At 54.2% G+C, this 18323-nt stretch overlaps 1 protein-coding gene across 1 annotated transcript in view; it reads right to left on the bottom strand.

The window, feature by feature from the left end:
* Nucleotides 1-10034: 10034 nt before the first annotated feature.
* LOC111150854 (KIAA1614 ortholog) overlaps nt 10035-18323 on the bottom strand; it is a 35442-nt gene continuing 27153 nt past the window's right edge. The window contains exons 8-10 of the mRNA XM_022508491.1: nt 15195-15322; nt 14354-14538; nt 10035-10228 (exon numbers count right to left, since the gene is read on the bottom strand). Of these exons, the coding sequence (XP_022364199.1) occupies nt 10035-10228; nt 14354-14538; nt 15195-15322 (507 nt within the window). The remainder of the gene's footprint in view (nt 10229-14353; nt 14539-15194; nt 15323-18323) is intronic.

The following is an 18323-nucleotide window of genomic DNA, read 5'->3' as shown; positions in this document are numbered from 1 at the left end:
TTACCGCCCGCCCCCCCCCCCCCCCCGCCTTCACAGACATGCTTGCGCTTCAAGGAAGAAGGTCTTACTCTTGCAAGGCCCGCAGCAGTCCGCTGTAGGGGAGCGTGGACACCGGCCTCGCCGAGGTCCCTTGCTGTGACACTCTGAAGCTGCCGTCAGGTGTCAGGTCCAGAAAATCAAGAGAATTCTGCGTAGAACAGCCGTTCAGACAGACTGGGAGAGCCGTGCAATGAACCTCCGAGGCTCCTGCTCTTAAGGCTCAGGGCCGGGTCCCTCACGGCAGGGCTGAACCCCGGGCTGGCTGGCTTCTGGGGTCAGCGTCCCCGACAGCGCCATTGGAAGGGCTCGGACCACTCAGCTCAGCCGTCTTGTTTTAGGCTGAGCCTAGCACGGCTCCCCACACAGACACGGGGATCGTTTGTTGCACTGCGTTCTGGACTTGGGCCCCAGGGAGCTCGTGCACAGCTTGGGACAAGTGACCTCGGTGATATAACAAGGTAGGCCGGTAGTGACCTGTCGTGCGCATCCCTCACCCCAACCATCTGATGTTTTTTGCTTTTGGATAAACACTGAAGCTTCGAAAGCCCCGGCGGGGCCTGGGCCGTGTTGCTGCCGTCTACCTGTAGGCGGGAGTTCGTTATGTTCTGGTCTCTTTACCCATACAGGTGTGTGGCAAGGCGGGGAAGAAAGAAGAACTTGGTTTCCCTGCGACATAAGCTAATGTGTTGGTGCTGTTTTCCTTCCCATGTGACCTTTGTCCAGAAATGCCCTTCCCCAAGGCTGTGTAGAGGGGAACTCTGCTGAGACAGTGATTGTCCCAGTCACCTGCCCGGCTGCTTGGCACGGACCTGTGAGAAAGTGTATTTTATCCTTTTCTTTTTTTTTTTTTTTTAAGGCTAGGAGTTCTTGAACCCAGAAGCCACTCGATTATCCAGGGGGTGTTAGAAATAAGACCCCCAGCCTCACTGTTCGCTGAGCTCTTGGACCTTGTTGTGTAGCTCGGTGTCAGCCCGACGCGCCACACAGGCCAGGCTTTCCATCAGCCCTGGGCTGAGACCACGTTAACCATTGTTCTTTCTGCTCCGCAGAAAGTGGGTTTTAGCTGAGACCCTGCTCCAGGCTGGAAATCGCAACCCTGTAGGTGAAGTCTGCCCTGGGAGAGGCAGACGTCCTAGTCCTCGGGAAAAGAAAGTATCCGTGCGGGGTGAGGACAGGCCAGCCAGGTGCCTCCCAGTTGAATAAGTTACTGGAACTTGCTTGTAAGCTTGATGTGCTTCCGTCCTAGGTTGACCCAGGCTGGGAGAATGCCCGGGTGCGGGTGGCCTGGAAACCAGGAAAGGGCCAAAGACAGCAAGCTGTAAATGATTGTGGATTCGTTTTTTTTTTAAGTGGAAAAATACGCTTTCACTAGCTCATATGCAATCAGAAATTAGTGTAATGAAAAAATGAAATGTGTAATACCTGGCAGTACTCAGTCAGATTAAACCATGGAATCTTCTTTTGAAAGATAAATAACCTACAGTGTTTCATTTTTAAATAACTAGAAGGTACAAACTAAAGAAGTGAGATCAAAGATTAGAATTGCAGATGCCCAGGTGACTTCCAGGTGGTGCCCCCCATTCCCCTGCTAGTCCCCATGAGAAGAGCCCGGTGGTCCTGGTGCCAGTCGACACTCCTCACCACAGGTAGATGCGTCTTGCTTTTTCTACAGGCCGGGTCTCCAAGTGCGGTGTGGGACCAACCTCAGCAGCCATCGCCCAGGAGCTTGCTAGAAATGCAGGTTCTCAGGCACCCCTCCCTGGCCCTGCTGTATCACAGGCTCTGGGGCATTCACAAGCCCTCCAAGGGGGTTCTGACGCCCAGTCTAGTTTCAGAATCACTGCTACTGCATCGTGGAATTTAGGCTACAGTAAACCATCCCTGCATAATAAAACCTCTTCTGCAGCTTTGTGCGTAATTCTGACATTAAACAAACTGATGACATTACACACTTGAAAACTTTTTAAAAATACTGTGTAAGAAAAATCTCAACTAGCCGTCTTTCAAAGTGGTATTTTTACACCCTGGAGTCTATCAGTAATGTTTCTTACTTCTGCTCTTGAAATCATGTTACAGCTGTACAAAGAATACTACTGTTCAGTATTAAAAGAGAAATGGAAAGACCATGACCTTTGTCTTGGGCTGTTGTTTTGTTTGTTCTTGTCTTTGTTTTGTTGGGTTTTGTCTCTGTTTTTATTTCCTTTCATACCTACACACAGCACCCCCCTTCTGCCCCCATTAATAAACACAGACATATGCATACGCCTGGGGCTGGGAAAGTGTGTGGCTGTTGGAAGGTCTGAATTACAAATTGTGATTTCCTTGGCTGGACAAGTCACATGAATTATGAAACCCCCAAATAACCACACTGTATATTCAAAATGTCATACAGCACAGTTTCAGTTGGGACAAGGAGTGTGGGGAGTAGAGAAGCAAGACCTGAGTCTTATTTCCCCCTCACCGAAGTGTTGGCCAACAACAATATGGGCCATCCCAGTTGGCAGTTGACAGAACCTGCCTTCAGTTCTGTGTGGGGACAAGGTCACGAGGCTACATGAGTGCCTTAAGGACACAGACCTTCATCATTCCATCTGTCATCATCATCCTCACTCCTATTAACCAAACACCTTCCGTGTGCCTGGCACCGTTCTAGGTATTCTCTGTCTGCAGAGACTTAAAACAGCTGCATGAAATAGTGAGGTTTCCTCATCTAATAACCATCTCAGGTGCCGAAACTGGGACACAAGTAATTTCTCAAGGTCACACAGCTGATGAGAGGCAGAGCCACTTACCGTGCCCCCAGCACTGAGCACAGAAATTGGGACATCAGCGCTTCATGAGTCTTTTGACTTCCCCCAAAGGTAACTGTGAGGAGGGTTGACGCAAACCAACCTATAACCAGCCATGTTAGGGAAATGACTTATTTTGAGAGTTCTAGTTAATAGTTGAGGAGGATGGGATTTAGGAGGAAGACATGGTTATATGTGCCCCTAATGAAAGCAACTCATCCCCCCACCCCAGCCCGAGGAAACGTGGACTGTGGTGTGGACAAGGGGGAAAAGCAACACCACCCCCCAAGGCTGAGGGCTCTGGACCGACCAGCACCTTGACTGCACTGTTGGCTTTGCTGTGCAGCGAAAGAGTGATTTGCTGTCTTTCAAAAGGTCCCCACTGGCTACAGATCTTACGTAAAATTCTGAAAATACAAGACAAGACATGAGGCAAAAATTAAACTCATAGGAAGGGAAGGCCATGCTGCCATAATGTCGCACCATCCAAGAGAACATAGTTCAGATCCATAAACCTTGATCCGTGGCACGTCTGAGGTGTCACTTGTCTGGAAACACCTCCCCGAGTGACACTGATGACAGAATATTATTGACCCTCCGTTTGGTGCAGATGCAGGCAGGGTCTGAGCACAGATATCCCCACAAACCTGTCTCCCAGCAGGGGATGGGTTCCAGAAGCTTGGATGTGAGAAATCCAGATCCAACCTTTCTGACCTCTGTGATGGCATTCCCTTTCTCCACCACACCATCAGACGCGTCCTGTCTGCTTTCACAGAGGTCCACACAAGGATTGGTCACCCTCTGGGAAGGATCATCAACTCCTAGAAAAAAGTTTCTCAAATTTTATATTGAATTAGCAGCTGAAATTCTAACCAACATTTGATGAGAATCTGATGGGTTGGCAGAAGGCATCTGGGATGCGGTGAGGAGTGAAATTTATGTCTTTATTTAATTCCCACAACCCTGCGAAGGAAAACCTGTCGAGGCCCACTTTATACCTGAAAAAAGGTACGAAACAATTAAGAATTTGCCCCAGGGTTCCAAGAGGAAGTGGTAGTCAGGATGAGAACCCAGGTCTGACCGGACCCTTAAGAGGCCAACCTCCATTCAGACAAAAAAGGCACCATTCAGATCTGAGGGGAGGCAAGCATCTCGGGAAGGCGTCTTTCTGACCTGAGAAGAGGTAGAGGCGAGGACAAGGACTCAAAAAAGCTGTAGTATGAGTCCATGGTGGGTTAAAGCTCTGAACCAGAAGTACTGGAGCTGAAACCTCGACACCGGGTGCCCTGGCTTGACCATGTCTCTGACCCTATGCGCCCGCCGTGCAGTCCACAAAGTCTACTCGTCAAGGACCTCAAGCAGGTTAGCCTTGCTGATAAAATGTTTCAGAGCTCTTATCTGGCTGGAAATGTGCAAAAAGTAAGTGAGCCAAACTCATTAATGAACTCAGAAAAGCCTGGAGACGCGATCGCAGGCGCCCGGGGGGAGAAGCAGCGTTGTGGCATCCGAACGCCGCTGCGAGCGCCCGTGGCTGCCAGCATTCCTTGCTCCTGAGGTAACACCACAGCTCAGATGGAGGCCAGTGAGCCCACGGCGGGCTCTTCTGGGAAGCCTCTCTGCTTACCAGGTGGAGCGGGGCCTCCTGCCTGGGGCTTCCATTGTAGCCCTTAGCACACTGGTTTGTCTCTGCAGCTGTGGCTGTCTCCACCCCAGGGACACGGGCATCCCAAGGGCAGGGCAGGCCTCTCTCCAGCACCTGGCACCTGGCCAGACCCCTAATGTCAGCCCCACACTGTGAGTCGGGGCCTGAGCCCAGATTGCAGAAGGACAAGACAAAGGCAGGCCCAGCGGGCAGCCAGGCAGCCACAGGAGAGCCCCGGATGTCCTCCAGGCCTGGCAGGACAGCTGTTGAAGCTTGGCTCCGTGGGCAGAGACTCGGAGCCAACGCCGGCAGCCCCTTCCTCGGGGCCCAGGACTCCGACCTGGCCAAGCCCACAGCCCGAGAAAGCTGGGCAGAGCTCCTTGCCAAGGAAGGCTATTGCCATTTCTAAGCAGGTGCTCTGGCTCTATGGGAAGGAGGGAAGGTTCAGAGAGGATGCTGGGGAGGGAGAGAAGGAGGGGAGGAAGGGGATCAGGTGACAGCAGGGCCCTCTGAATAGCACCAGAAGCAGCCTGGGGACTTGGGGTGGGAAGTGGGTTAAGATGCCGGACCAGGGAAGTCCAGTTGTTGCCAGGTGAGTTTGGTGGAGAATAAGCAAGAAATTCTATTTGAAAAGAGCCACAATAAAGAGCGCTTGTACCTGATTATATGGGAGCTAAGGAAAGGGGGCATCCAAGTCAGCATGCAGGTGTCCTGGAGCGCCTTCCAGGATAGGCACCTCTGACGTTTCTGAAGGCTACCGAGGAGTCCATCGTGGACAAGGGCACATGAATATGCAGCCCGAAGTGGGTGAGTGTGTGGGTCTGGGTGTGGCCAGATCAGGGCACCAACAGCCCGAGCTCCTGCCGATACATACGACCGGCGAATCCCACCACACCGAGGCCAGTCTGGAGGAGCGGGAAGTCCAGTCACATCATCATACCATGCCCCTGGGACATGGGCCTCTCGGCGACCAGGATGTAGGATCGGGGATGCCTCTTCCCCTGGGGGCCAGGCACACTCAGTCCAGGGAGGTTTGTTTCTGCAGCCTCTTGAGGCAGCCCGCCCCCCAAAGAGGTTCATGCGTGGAGTGTGGAGTATCAGAGGGCGGAGGCAGCCTCCTCAGGCTTAGCCCTGAGGGCATGTTTTTCGAGTCCTCTGGAACAGGGTCTTAACGACCCTTTAAATTACAACTCAGGACACCCCCATCCCTGGCAGAGGCAGTTCCCAAACAAAACCTACACTTGCTTGTGCAAAGCACTGATGTTCTTTTAAATGTTGGTCTCGACCAATTTTGTGACCCATGAGTGGGTTACACCTGCATCTCAGAAACACTGTTCTGAAAAGCGATCTGTTCCCCTGTGGAAAGGTGGGTGCGCCAATGCCAGTTCCCTGAAGAAAAGCTGAAGCGAACCCCTCAGCCCGGCCCTGGTGAAGGTCAGCGATGGGGTGGGCCCAGCCAGGTGCCGGGGCCGTCTGTGAGGGCCAGGAGGGGTGCTGGAGGGCCTCGGGATAACGTGAGCCCCCACAAGGTCCCAGGAGGGAGGACGCATGAAGGCTGGGAGTGGCAGAGGGCCGAGTTCAAATTCAACATCCAATAGTTTGCAGTGTGAGCTTGGATAAGTAATTTAACCTGGATCTCAGGCCCCTAGTTTGTAACCCAGAGATAAGTATTCCCTCCCTCGAAGAGCTGCTGGAAGGATTCAGAATTGAATCTTGATGTCCCCAACAGAGCTCTGGAGTATTTGATGAGCAGACAGAGCAGGCTGGGAGATGGCGTAGGGATTGCACGCCCTTGAATTAACCTTGACTTCCAAAATCGAGCTTTGCCTGCGGTTTCTCCATCTTGCCTGAGACTGGGGACACTGCACGCACCGGTGGCCATTCCTGCTCCCTCCCTCCCAGCGCCCCCACCAAGCTTGCCGGTCTGAGTCACCTGGTTTCCTGTCCCATCCCACCCGCCAGCTCCAGCCAAGCGCAGTCACCAGGTCACCATGCGGTCCTCCGGGCCCTCCGCCCCTGTCCCCAACCCCCTCCAGCCCTGCGTCCCTCGAGGGCAAAGGGGGAACCAGCCTCTACCTGGCCTCCGGTGCCCAGTAAGGTGTCCTGTGTGTGTTGATGGCTGGGGACGGGTAACCCCCCCCAACACACACACACAGAAGCCCCCAACCTCTGGCAAACTTCTAGCTGCAGTCACCCTGCGGCTCTAAGCGAGCCCGCGCCAGGCGGGGCATTGCACCCGGAGCCCCGTCTCCCGCCCGGACCCCCGCCGAGTCCAGGAGGGACAGCACGGGGACCAGGGACCACGGTGGAAGAGCGGGAGGTATGCGAGAGAGGCTGGGAGGCGGGCGAAGAGGGCACCTCCCGGGCGGCCGGATGGCAGGGAGGGTGCACGGAGGGGAAGCCGGCCGCCTGCGAACTGTCGGGACCCGCGGGGCTTGGAGGCCACACGCACCTCCGAGCAGAGAACCCGGGCGGGGAGGGCGTGGGACGGTTGCCTGCGCACAGTGGCCTCCTGGTCGCTCGCCAGCGACTGGGTTCTGTCCCTGCTCCCAGGGCTCCTGGCGCAGGCCGCGCCCTGCGAGATGTGCACTCACCCCCCCCACGGGCCCCTTGGCCACCGGACGAGGCTCCCAGAGGAAACGCTGTGACAGGCGACTGCGGGAGCCGGCCGGCCCACAACGGCGCTTCCCTCCCAGGCCAGCGCACCCCGCGGCTTCGGCTTCTCCCCTTGCTCCCCATAAAGGAGCATGTCACCCTAAGGATGTTGTCATGTGGCCAAGTTGGAGCCTCTTTCTGTTCCGTGTAGTCCCAGCGTCTGCTGCCTTCTGGGGAGCGAGCTCCGGACACAGACTACCAATCACCTGCCAGTAGCGGGGACATAGGTCAGACACAGGAAAAGACCACTCCTTTGCACGTGCTATTTTGTGTCCTTTCCCTCATCCTTCCTGTAAGTTCCTACTCATGTTACAAAACCCTGCATGGGTGCCCTTCCTGGGTAAGCCTCCCTACCCCGCAGGTGGCTGATCACCCCAGGCTGCGTCAGGGGCCAGCCTCACCTGCTCAGCTGCCCACACCAGGCCTAGTGTTTGCATCTACCCTGGACGGCGGCCACTGGAGGCCGTTTTCTCATCATCCTGAGCAACTGCTGTCCTAGGGCCTGGCGCCTAGTTAATGCACTTGGTTCCAAGAAGGAACATTCTGATGCTTGTGTGGGTGACACAGGCTGACCTGGCGAGCAGCTCCCCAGACAGAGCAGATGGGGACGGTCAGACAGGGGTCCAGAGGAATCCAAGTGCCCTCTCACCCACACAGTTCAGGGCCCCTGGCACTACTTTAGTCAAGAAGTGCACATCTAAAAAAAAAAAAAAAGAAGTGCACATCTACTTCCCACACGGTCCAGAGTGTCTACTCCCCTCTTCAAGGCTTTCCCGGAGTGGGGGTGTGTGTGGGAGGGGTAGCACGTCCCGTCGTTGTGTAAAGGATCTCCATCTGTGTAAAGGAAGAGGACACAGAGCATATCTGGCAGGTCTGTTTTTTAAGAACTGAGTAGGATGTGTTGAGAGCCTGGCCCTGTCCCCAGGAAGTAATAGAAGCAGCGGCTCAGGATTCCTTAGAGACCTTCCTGGGCCTCGACCCAGCTGGAGTTCTCTTCTTCCCTTTCTTCCCAGCTGGAGCCAGAAGGGCATGCTGTCCACGATCACCATACAGAGAAAAGAGAAGTGCCTTCGTCCCTAGAAGCTTTAATTCAACATGAAACTTCATGACCTCCAGGCCAGAAATTGGGGTACAGGAGCTGCCAGTGTTTTCCCATGACTGTAGTTTCTGACATGGGGCCATTCCCAAGTTTTGGGGGCCAGGTTGCTCTCTGAGCTGTCCCAGCACCCTCTTCACACCCTGCAGGCCCCTGTCTGCTGGCTCCCCTGCTCCCCTGCTGGAGCCTCCCCATTCTTCCCACACACCTGCCTCCCCTCTCCCCCCCTCAGTCTCCCCATTCTATAGTGCGGAGGGGCTCTGGGAGCTCGCCCCTAGCCTCCGGGGGCAGTAAAGAGGGGTTTTAACTGGCTCCTGCAGGTTAGGCCTGCAGCAAGATCACTCACAGCACACTCTACAGGATTGTCTGCCTCCTCCCTCATCACCTTTCCCTCAGGCCACATGTGCCTTTCAGTGACCTTGCCCACTGAGAGCTGCTATGACACTCATTTTAGCAAAGGCTGTGTGTTTTACCAACAGCCCTGAAGCTGCCCTCTGCAATCCCTGCCCCCCCCTCACCCCCCAGTATCACCTACCCAAAGCCCCTAGCTCCATTTCGTCTTCTCAGAAATGTACCTTGCCCAAGGCTCCTCTCCCAGCAGAAGGACTGTCTCTGGAAGCTTCTGCATCTACCTCGGCTGTCACCCCAACCCCAGGGGACAACGCCGGCCTTCCCCTCTGGCAGGCCCAACAGAGCTCACTGCTGTGCCCGTGTCCTCCCTCCCTCTTCCCCCACCCCAGACCCCTACTCTAGGCCATTCAAGGCCAAGTGAGCATCCAGCCCAGAATTTAGAGACTCAGAGCAAGAGAAGCTTCAGCTTTGCTTTTTAATAATTTAAGACTGACACACAGCCATCTACTCCCAGAGAGTCCCAACCCTTTGGGCTGAGAGCTGGGAAGCACCCAGGTGGAGAGCCCATCCCCCTGCCGGTACATTGTCCTTGCACTCCCTGCCGGCCCACCCACAGAGGCCACCAGGGAATCTGGGCAGAGAGCATGTGGCTGGAGACACCCTGGCACCAGCTGCAGCTGGAGTCCACACTCCACCAGAGAAGGCAGGCAGGCCCTGCTCGCCAGCGCCCGCCCTGGGCAGAGGCAGAGGCTGTGGGGAGCGGCTGGCCAGACCTACTGGCCACAGCTGCCCTTCCCTGACCTTGGTCTCATTTTTTCCCCCTTAACTTTATATATCACAAAAATTTCCCAGAGATTCTTAATATTCTGGCTACCAGATAAGCTCTCATGCCAGACCACATGTTCCAATTTTGGGTTTGGAATATATGGCCAATGGCTGTAAGGCTGTTACATAAGGACACTTCACCCGTTTCTGGAAAAAGAGCAAAGTGTCAAATGGGACATGGAGAACTTGAGACTTTAAAGGCAGTTTCACGGCCAATAGGGCCAAGCACTCTCTTTGGTTCTGCAGTGTGGAGGCTGGGAGAGCCCCTGCTCGGGAGTGGGATGAGACTTGGGAGTGCGGAGACAATTGGGGGCTCACCCAAGTACCCCTGAATCTCTTTCCTCCTCCTGCCAACAAAGGTACAGAAGGACACTGACGCCACTCCCGGCATGGAAGGAGAGCCATGTTTTCTGTCCCCAGTTCAGCATCAATTAACATCCTTAAACAGAACACACCATCCCGCCCTCCCCCGAAGGTGCTCAATCCCAGCAGCCCCACCACAGCCAAGGGGCTGCACGCCACCGTGACCTGTTTTCCTGTCCACGAAGCAGTTTCATGCAGTGCATTTCCAGCCATCCTTCCCGGGGCAGGTCAGGGCAGCCGAGGGGGCGACAGTGAGGGCAAGAGCAGCCCTGGGTCACCGAGGGAAAGGTCTCTGCCTCAGCACACGGACTGACAAGCTCTCTGCGTGGGCCAGGAGCTCCTTAACGTGAGCCAAGCCCAGCCCTGCAACCTTGCTCCCATTCACCTCGAGGATCTCATCCCCTACCCCCAGCAGCCCCGAGTACAGCTTGGCCATGCTCGCATCAGCCATCTCCTGCACGTAGAACCCTGCAAAGGAAAACAGAACAACTGAGCACATGAAATCCAAAGAGGCAGCTCTGTGGGACCCTGACCAGGTGGGCGCTGTCCCAGGCGGGGGGTTGGGGGGCGGGGTGCAGGTGCTCATACAGCGTACTGCTCCATGAGTGCACACGCGCACGCACGCGTGCACACACACACGTACACACCCCCATTAGTCTACCTCACAACCACAACTGGCTTTCTACATAGATACAGTGTGAAATGATACCTGAGGGTAACATTTCATTTTTCTCTTTTAAAAAGCTGCACAAATAAGGCTTTAATGAAAGAACACTTTCAGCAAATAATGCTTTAAGCTGTTATTATTTGTGTATACCCCAGTGTGAATGAGGTCATCTTACATTTTCCTGAGGTGAGCTTTGATTGTAGACTAGGAAGGAAACTGATGTTTAAAAGTTAAGAAAAAGCCCAACTTCACGCCCGCCACTGGTTGGGGTTCACCAAACACCATCCAGTTGCTGCTTTCCGGTAGATGGGGCCATGGGAAGGTATCACTGGAGTAAGGAACATGGCTGAGGTCAACCCCAAACCTGGTTTGCTTCATATTCCTGTTAGGACCAGCCTTGGCCTCAGTTTTCCTCAGAGTGATTCCTCTCTGGGATTTGGAAGCATCTGGGCAAAAGCCCAGGAAACATAGAAATTCCACCCCCTATTTAAAAAAAACATGCTGGCTCATTTGTCCCTTATTCACACACATCTTGTCCCCCACACTGCCCCTAGGAAGGCCCTGCCTGGCCTGTGTGACGGTGCCCAGGTCTCTTGGGTGCAGAGTGAGTCTAGGCAGAGCCCACTTCTTCCCCTTTCCCTGCGTCTGACTCGGGGAGCCCACATCAGAGGAGCAGGCTCTGTGGGGCCTTGAGGCTGGCGAGCCTGAGCTCCCTGGGACTCTCCTGGGTGCACAGTGCAAGCCAGTCCTGCTGAGGGACCCCTCTCACCTCGACTTCCTCTGAAAACCTTCCAGACTCCCCTTCAGTTAAGGGAGTGAAGAGTCTTACGGGGAGAGCTGGGCACCAGCCCACACCCTCACACACTGAGCGAACACGGGTGATCTGAGAGCACAAGGCCGGGCCGTGCGGAGTTCAGGGGCATCACTCAGCGCTGCCTGAGACGACCTCACAGCTCCCCAGCCCAGGCCGCACACTCCACTCTACTTCTGCGTCCTAGAATCCACTTCCTTAGAAAGGGCCTGCAGGGGCCTCTCCTCTGGTAGCTCGGTCTCCGGCCTGAGGGCATTTAACACACTTGAACCATAGTGGGATGTCCTGCCTCTACTCCCCCCCACCCCCGCCACCGGCCCCACACGAGCTTTGTTCGGCCCAGCTTCCAGCAAGCCTTGCAGAGCCACCCTCTGAAAGGGGGTCTGGAAGCACTGAACTCTCCCTCAAGGCACCTGAAGGTCAGTTGCTGGAGGCCAGCCAAAGCAGCCAAAGCAGCCCGGCCCGGGTCTGACTTGTGGAACTCTCTCTCAGCGCGGGGGCTTCTCAGCCAAGCCGAGCCTTGGCCTCCAGGCTGCCTCCCTCCTGATGAGGGACGCCGACCATCTCAGGGGCTCAAGGCCTTTCTCTCAATCCCTGGCCTCTCTCTGACCCCTTCCGTCCGGGGGCTCTAACCGCTTACCCGTCCCGTCTGCACGCTGGTGGCAGGGAGAGAAGGCAGGTAAGGAGGGGAGAGGGGGGCCTAGAAACAGCCGCTGTAAGCAGGAGGTGCATGTGGGGAGCCATGAGAAACCCCAAAAGCACATAGCCAGGGCTGGACCAGACTCTGATGTCGTGCCACTCATTCTGGGGAGACTCTGGGGTAGGCTTCACCACAGAACGTCATGACAAAAATAGGACGGAGAGATGGCTGTCATATGTATTTATTGTTTGCTGGAAAGGGCCTCTGTTAGGCACGTCTGATCTCTCTGTGGCACTCAGAAGTGGGAGGCCAAGCCTGCTGTTCTCATGTGCTCTCCGGTGGGACAGCCAGCAAGTTCACCCCAGCACCTGGATGTTTTGGCGAGGAATGCGGACCGGCCCCAGCTCACGGCCCCCCTGAGGCGCAGCAGAAGCGACCCCTGGCAGTCAGAGGACAGTCTGTGGCCCGCAGGCACCAGCACCAGTCGCGTCCCGCGTGCCTGGGGGTCTCTGTGAGGTGTCCAATGGCCAACAGCAGCAGCAGGAGCAGGGCACCCCCTGGGAGGACAGGGAAGAGCTCGTACCAACCCAGGTGAGGGGTGCCCTGGGGGTGGGCCAAGGCAGAGCCCAAGGAGCCCTGGTCACTAGAGACCCCTGCCCAGCACACATCAACTCCATGACCGTCTGCAACGTGGCCCAGCAGGACTCCGGGGGAGGCTGAAGGGCGGAGCATACTGCCTGGGTGTGTGTGACCTCACACGGAGACACGGGGCAGATCATGGAAGTCCCTGGCAGAGTTCTGCTCCCCAAATACAAATGCCCTTTGTGAAGAGGGAAGGGATGAAAAGTGCCAGGCACTGTCCCATGGACCTCACGGGAAGCTCCTGACTCTTCCAGGCAGGTCTGAGCATATCTTCAGCTTAGAGACGGGAGAACTGAGGCTCAAAGAGGGTAAGTAACCTGCTGGGGCCACATAGCAGAGCAGAGGTTCTGGAGTACAAACCGTGCCACGTCACCTACCTCTCTGCCCCTCTGGAAGGCCTGCCGCCCCTCACCTGAGGAAAGGGGAGGTGGAGTGGCTAACAACCTGCTAGCGCTTTGGGAAGACCAGCCCAGCTTCACAAACGCCATCTGCCTGTGAGGACAGACACCGTAAACGCGCTGAGGTCCAGCGTGGGGGTAGCTCATCCTCTTCCTCTCATGCTCAGGTAAGATCCATCAGCAAACTGAGTCACACCGCCTTCAAGTCTAGCCCTTCCCACATCCCCACCGCCTCCCCAGCCCCAGCCACCACTGTCAAGTCTTTCCACCAAAGTATCTTTACAAAGGGTCTCTCTGGTCCACCTTTGGCTCGCTAGCGTCTGTTTGAGGTCCGGCCGCCAGGCAGCGACACGGTTCCAAGCGCAAATCAGAGCAGGATGGTGGGGCTCCAAGTCCCGCAGCCTTCCAGCTCAGTGCGGGGGGGGGGGGGGGGGGGGGGGGGGGGGGGGGGGGGGGGGGGGGGGGAGGTGTGGGGAGGGAGGGAGCCAACGCCCTCCCGGGCTCAGCCTCTCTCCCCCTTGCTGCTTTGCTGCTCTGTGCAGATCCCTCCAGCCTCGGCCGGACGGCTCTTCCTCCGCACACAACCTGCTCCAGCATCCTCCGCTGGGACAGGCTGCCCCACCCGCACTCCCATCCTCCCACACTCCAGCCCTTACCCGGCTTTGCCTGGATTTGAGTCTTCAAACTCTCTGCTACCTGGCACCTCATTTGGAGAATATATAGACGTGTATACTTTTTTGTAGGTACAGCTGCCTCCCTCCCTGGAACGTGGGCTCCTGAGGACGGGGTCTTTTTCTGTTCCGTTCCTGCCCTACCCTGTATCTAGAACACCTGGCTGGAGCTCAGTGCAAACGTGTTGAAACAATGAAGGATGGAACAGAGGTAAGAGCTCGCTGCGTCTGGTAAACCTGGCAGCAGAGGCAGATTTTTTTTTTTCCAGGTGACACGACTTTGACCGAGGCGGTCACTCAGTAGAGCGCGGCCAGGGCAGGATCCCTGAGAACGTCGCCTTCTGGGGCCAGGGCTGCGGGAGGGGCTCAGACGCCCAGCCAGGCGGGCGCGCTCCACATGCCCCAACACAGCCGCAGGAGGAAGGGAGCCATTACACACATCAGCCACATCAAAGGGCTCCCGAGACCCAGCAAGCACCGTCTCCCTTGGGCGCTCCAGCAAAACGCCTTCAAGGTTCCGGTTTCAGGATGTCAGCGGACAGCACAAGGGCAGTGGAGTCCGCCTCACCCTCCCTACCCACCCCAGCAGCCCTGCACCTGACTCTTCCCGAAGAGCCCCTGAAGGGAGAATTCCAGCTCTTTGGCTATGAGGCTGTCTGAGTCTGGAGCTCCACGTCTCAGCCACATTCTGGAAATGCCCACAGCCAAAAGTGGTTTGCTAAGGCCCCAGGGATATGGAGCCCAGAGGAGGGGAGGGGCCATACCTGTGTCCCGGCGCCCATCCCCGGAGGCCACGCAGAAGCCAAAAGAGCCCTCTGGGGAGCGTTGTAGCTGCAGCTGGGTTGTGCCATCTGGGAACACCTCCACCACACGGCCCACCGTGCGCGCCTGGCTGGGGGTGCTCACGTCCTCCACACTGAGGGCACGCCGGGGTGAGGCCTTGGCTGCTCTGTCAGGGGACCAGAGAGACACAGTGAGCGCACAGTGAGCGCAGAGAGGGCTGGGCCCTGGGGCCCAATCACTCCCCACCTTAAAGATGACAGACACCTCTTCTCTCTGAGGCTCTGCAAAGCCCGCTCTGAACCACAGGCCTCCTACTTCCCCCCTTCCCACCCCCTCCACACAATTTTAGATCTTTGTGGGTGCACAGACCTCTCTGAGAATCTAAGAAAAGCTATAATGTTATAGAACACTTCCAGGAGGGAACGGGCCACTTGAGGTGCTGCCATGGAGCCGCAGGGAAGAGCAGCTACCCCAGAGGGTCCTGTCAGGGGGGTGGGAGTCCTCTAGACAGGGACACAAGTCAGGTGCCTCTTTGGGGACCCTCTCTCTGGATCTCTAATCAGATCTTCAGCTGGGCTCAGGAAGCTCTCTGAACATTCTAATTTTAGCATGTCATCAGACAGCAGAGGGATGGAGGAATCAAACCTTCCAACTCCCCCCATTCCACCAACTCCACACCTTTTCAGAGCTCAGGTGCACAGGGCAAGGCTCTGAGGTGTGGGCTCCAAGACTCCCATGGCACCTGATGAAGGACCGAGTTAAGCTTACCCCTCTACTGACCACGCTCTGGATTTACCCCCCATGCCACTTGCCCACTCTTACCGGCCAGCTGCACTGTAGTCCCCTGGCTCCCCTACCACGTAGAGGCTGGACCGGTCTCCCTTGCCACTCAGCAGAGAATGGAGGTTCTGAAAGGAGGCAGCTTTCCGGTGTTGGTGGGATGGCGACACCTGGTGGTAAGAATCCAATATTGCAGGTAAGAAAAGCCACGGGGCCAGGGGTTGGCAGAGACCTGACCCCAACCGTGAACTCAGTCGAGGGTTTTTATGAAAGTGGGGATACAAGCTGTTGTCACTACTTCAAAGTGCCCGTCTGGAATCACCATAATTTACTCAAGTAGATGGGTCTATACAGGTGATCTGAAGGTTCAATTTTTTTTTGGCCAAAAAACTTAGTGCTAGGATACTAATAATTTCATTTATAAAGAAAATCTAATTTTCTCATTAAGAAATAAGAGTGAAAGCATATTAATTGAAGAATAATAAACATGGCTTTAGAGTTAAAATATTAACACTTTGTGATTCTTTAGTATCGCTTTTATGATTGTTTACATTAAAAATTTTTTATCTGAGGATTTCCAGGAAAGATGGCTGAGTACAACAATCCTAAGCTCACCTCGTCCCATGGATACAATGAAATAACATGCATATCAGTGTAAGTAACCCATAAAACAACCCAAAGACTGGCAGAACAGACTCTCTGAACCTGAACGTAGAGAAGAGTCCACATTGAAGAGGGTAGGAGGGGAAGAGACTGGGAGCTAACTGGACCTGACGGACCATCGGAGGGAGGGAGAGACACTGGGTGCAGAGAGAGGAGAGGACCAAACCCTCGCGCCAGGCATACCAGGCATGAGCAACCTGACATGGAAGATGAACCCTCATAACACTTGGCTTTGAAAACCAGAGAGGCCTGGGACACCTGGGCGGCTCAGTCACTTAAGCCTCTGCCTTTGGCTCAGGTTATAATCCCAGGGTCCTGGGATCCAGTCCCGCATCAGGCTCCCGGCTTGGCTGGGAGTCTGCTTCTCCCTCTGCCTGCCAGTCCCCTTGCTTTGTGTGCTCTCTCACTCTCTCTCTATCTGACAAATAAATAAATAAAGTCTTTTAAACAAAAAAAGAAAAGAAAAGAAATTTTAAAAAAAGACAAAGAAAACCAGAGAGGCTTCATTTCAGGAGTTCTTAAAATCAATGGGGCTTAACACCAGAACTTTAAAAATCAGTGGCCTTGGCTCTCGGAGACCTGGCAAGATGATAGGAAACTGAATCCCTGCACTTAAAGAGATAGCACAACAAAGGGCCCCACGGAGATACAGCAGAGAGAAGCAGCAGTATGAAAAACAACTGGGATATATGGGAAGGAGATTTCTTTACTAATAGAGCCTGTGCTGGAAGGGCAGGGATCTTTGTGAGACTTTTCTAGGAATAAAAGAGCTGGTAGGCACCATTTCCCTCCCCTGCCCCTCAGCCTAGACACATGGATAGCTAGGGAAACAAGCACAGCACCAACACTTATTCCACCTAACTTGCTAACAGCATGGCCCATACCCTCATTCTCTTGTGCATGTGGCCCCTCCAATATGCCCTTGGCCAGAGCCCATTCGAAGTGGTGCCACAAGCCTGAGTGCACAAAGAAGCCCCAACAGTGATTCCTGCCCTGAAGAGAGGGGATGATGACCATAAACATGGGTCTGAGACTGTGGCCCCAGCAGGGGGCTGGGGGCAGACATCCAGTCTGACTGCAGGCCCTGCCTACCAACAAAAACTTCTTGGGGAGCAACATAGAGAAAACATCCTGTAGTTCAATACTACTGCATCTCTGGCAAACTCCTGTTCTGAGTCAAGTCTAAGCCAGCCCAACAGTGGCCCATTAACACCACAGGGACCAAACATTGCCCGTAAAAGGCAAAGAGAGCCACTGCAGATGACTAGACTGAAGGCACAACAGCAAAGCACATACAACACACATAGGGGACACCACTCAAGCACCAGGTTCTGATGAACAGAGCACACTGCCCTGCAGGGCATGACAGGAGCTCTTGCTCATAAGGCCACTATTTTCAAGAGGAGACATAGCTGATTTCCCTAACACATAGAAACAGACACAGAGTTAGACAAAATGAGAAGACAGAGGAATATGTCCCAAATGAAAGAACAGGACAAAATCAGAGCAAGAGAGCTAAATGAAACAGGGATAAGCAATATGCCTGACAGAGAATTTAAAGTAATGGTCAGGGGCACCTGGGTGGATCAGTTGGTTAAGCATCAGACTCTTGATTTCAGCTCAGGTCATGATCTCCAGGTTGTGAAATCAAGCCCCATGTCAGGCTCCACTTTGGGCATGGAGCCTACTTTGGATTCTCTCTCTCCCTCTCCCTCTCCCTCTGTCCCTCCTGCCCCCTTTCTCTCCCTCTCTGTAATAATAATAATAATAATAATAATATAAATAATGGTCATAAAGATATTCACTGGACTTGAGAAAAGAGTGGAGGGCCTCAGTGAGACACTTACGAAAGCATGAAAAAGAACTAATCAGAGATAAAGAACTCAAAAACTAAAATGAAAAATAATATACTAGATGGAATAACTAGGAGACTAGAGGAAGCAGAAAAATGGATCAGTGACCTAGAGATAGAGTATTGGACAGCAATCAAGCTGCAAAGCAGAAAGAAAAATAATAAGAAGAAATGAAAATGACTTAGGGAACTCAGTGACATCATCAAGCATAAAAACATTCTTGTTATAGGGATCCCAGAAGGAAAAGAGAGAGAAAAGGGGGGCAGAAAACTTACTGAATCTGGGGAAGGAAACAGAGATCCAGAGCCAGGAGGCATAATGAGCCCTGAACAAAATCAACCCAAGGAAGTCCACACTAAGATATATAGTAACTAAAAAGGTAAAAACTAGTGACAAAGAGAATTTTAAAAGCAGCAAAGAGAACAGTTACATACAAGGGAAACCCCATAAGGCCATCAGCTGATTTTTCAGCAAAAACTTTATAGGCCAGAAGGGAGAGGCATGATACATCCAAAGGAAGAAAACCTGCAGCCAAGAGTACTCTATCCAGCGAGGCTGTCATTCAGAATAGGAGAGATAAAGAGCTTCTGAGCCAAAAGCTAAAGGAATTCATGACCACTAAGCCAGCCATACAAGAAATATTGAAGGGAACTTT

Source organism: Enhydra lutris, unplaced genomic scaffold (genome assembly GCF_002288905.1).
Source record: "Enhydra lutris kenyoni isolate GAN:26980312 unplaced genomic scaffold, ASM228890v2 scaffoldscaffold24, whole genome shotgun sequence".
Lineage (NCBI taxonomy): Eukaryota > Metazoa > Chordata > Mammalia > Carnivora > Mustelidae > Enhydra > Enhydra lutris.
This window is presented reverse-complemented; position numbering and strand designations above follow the sequence as displayed.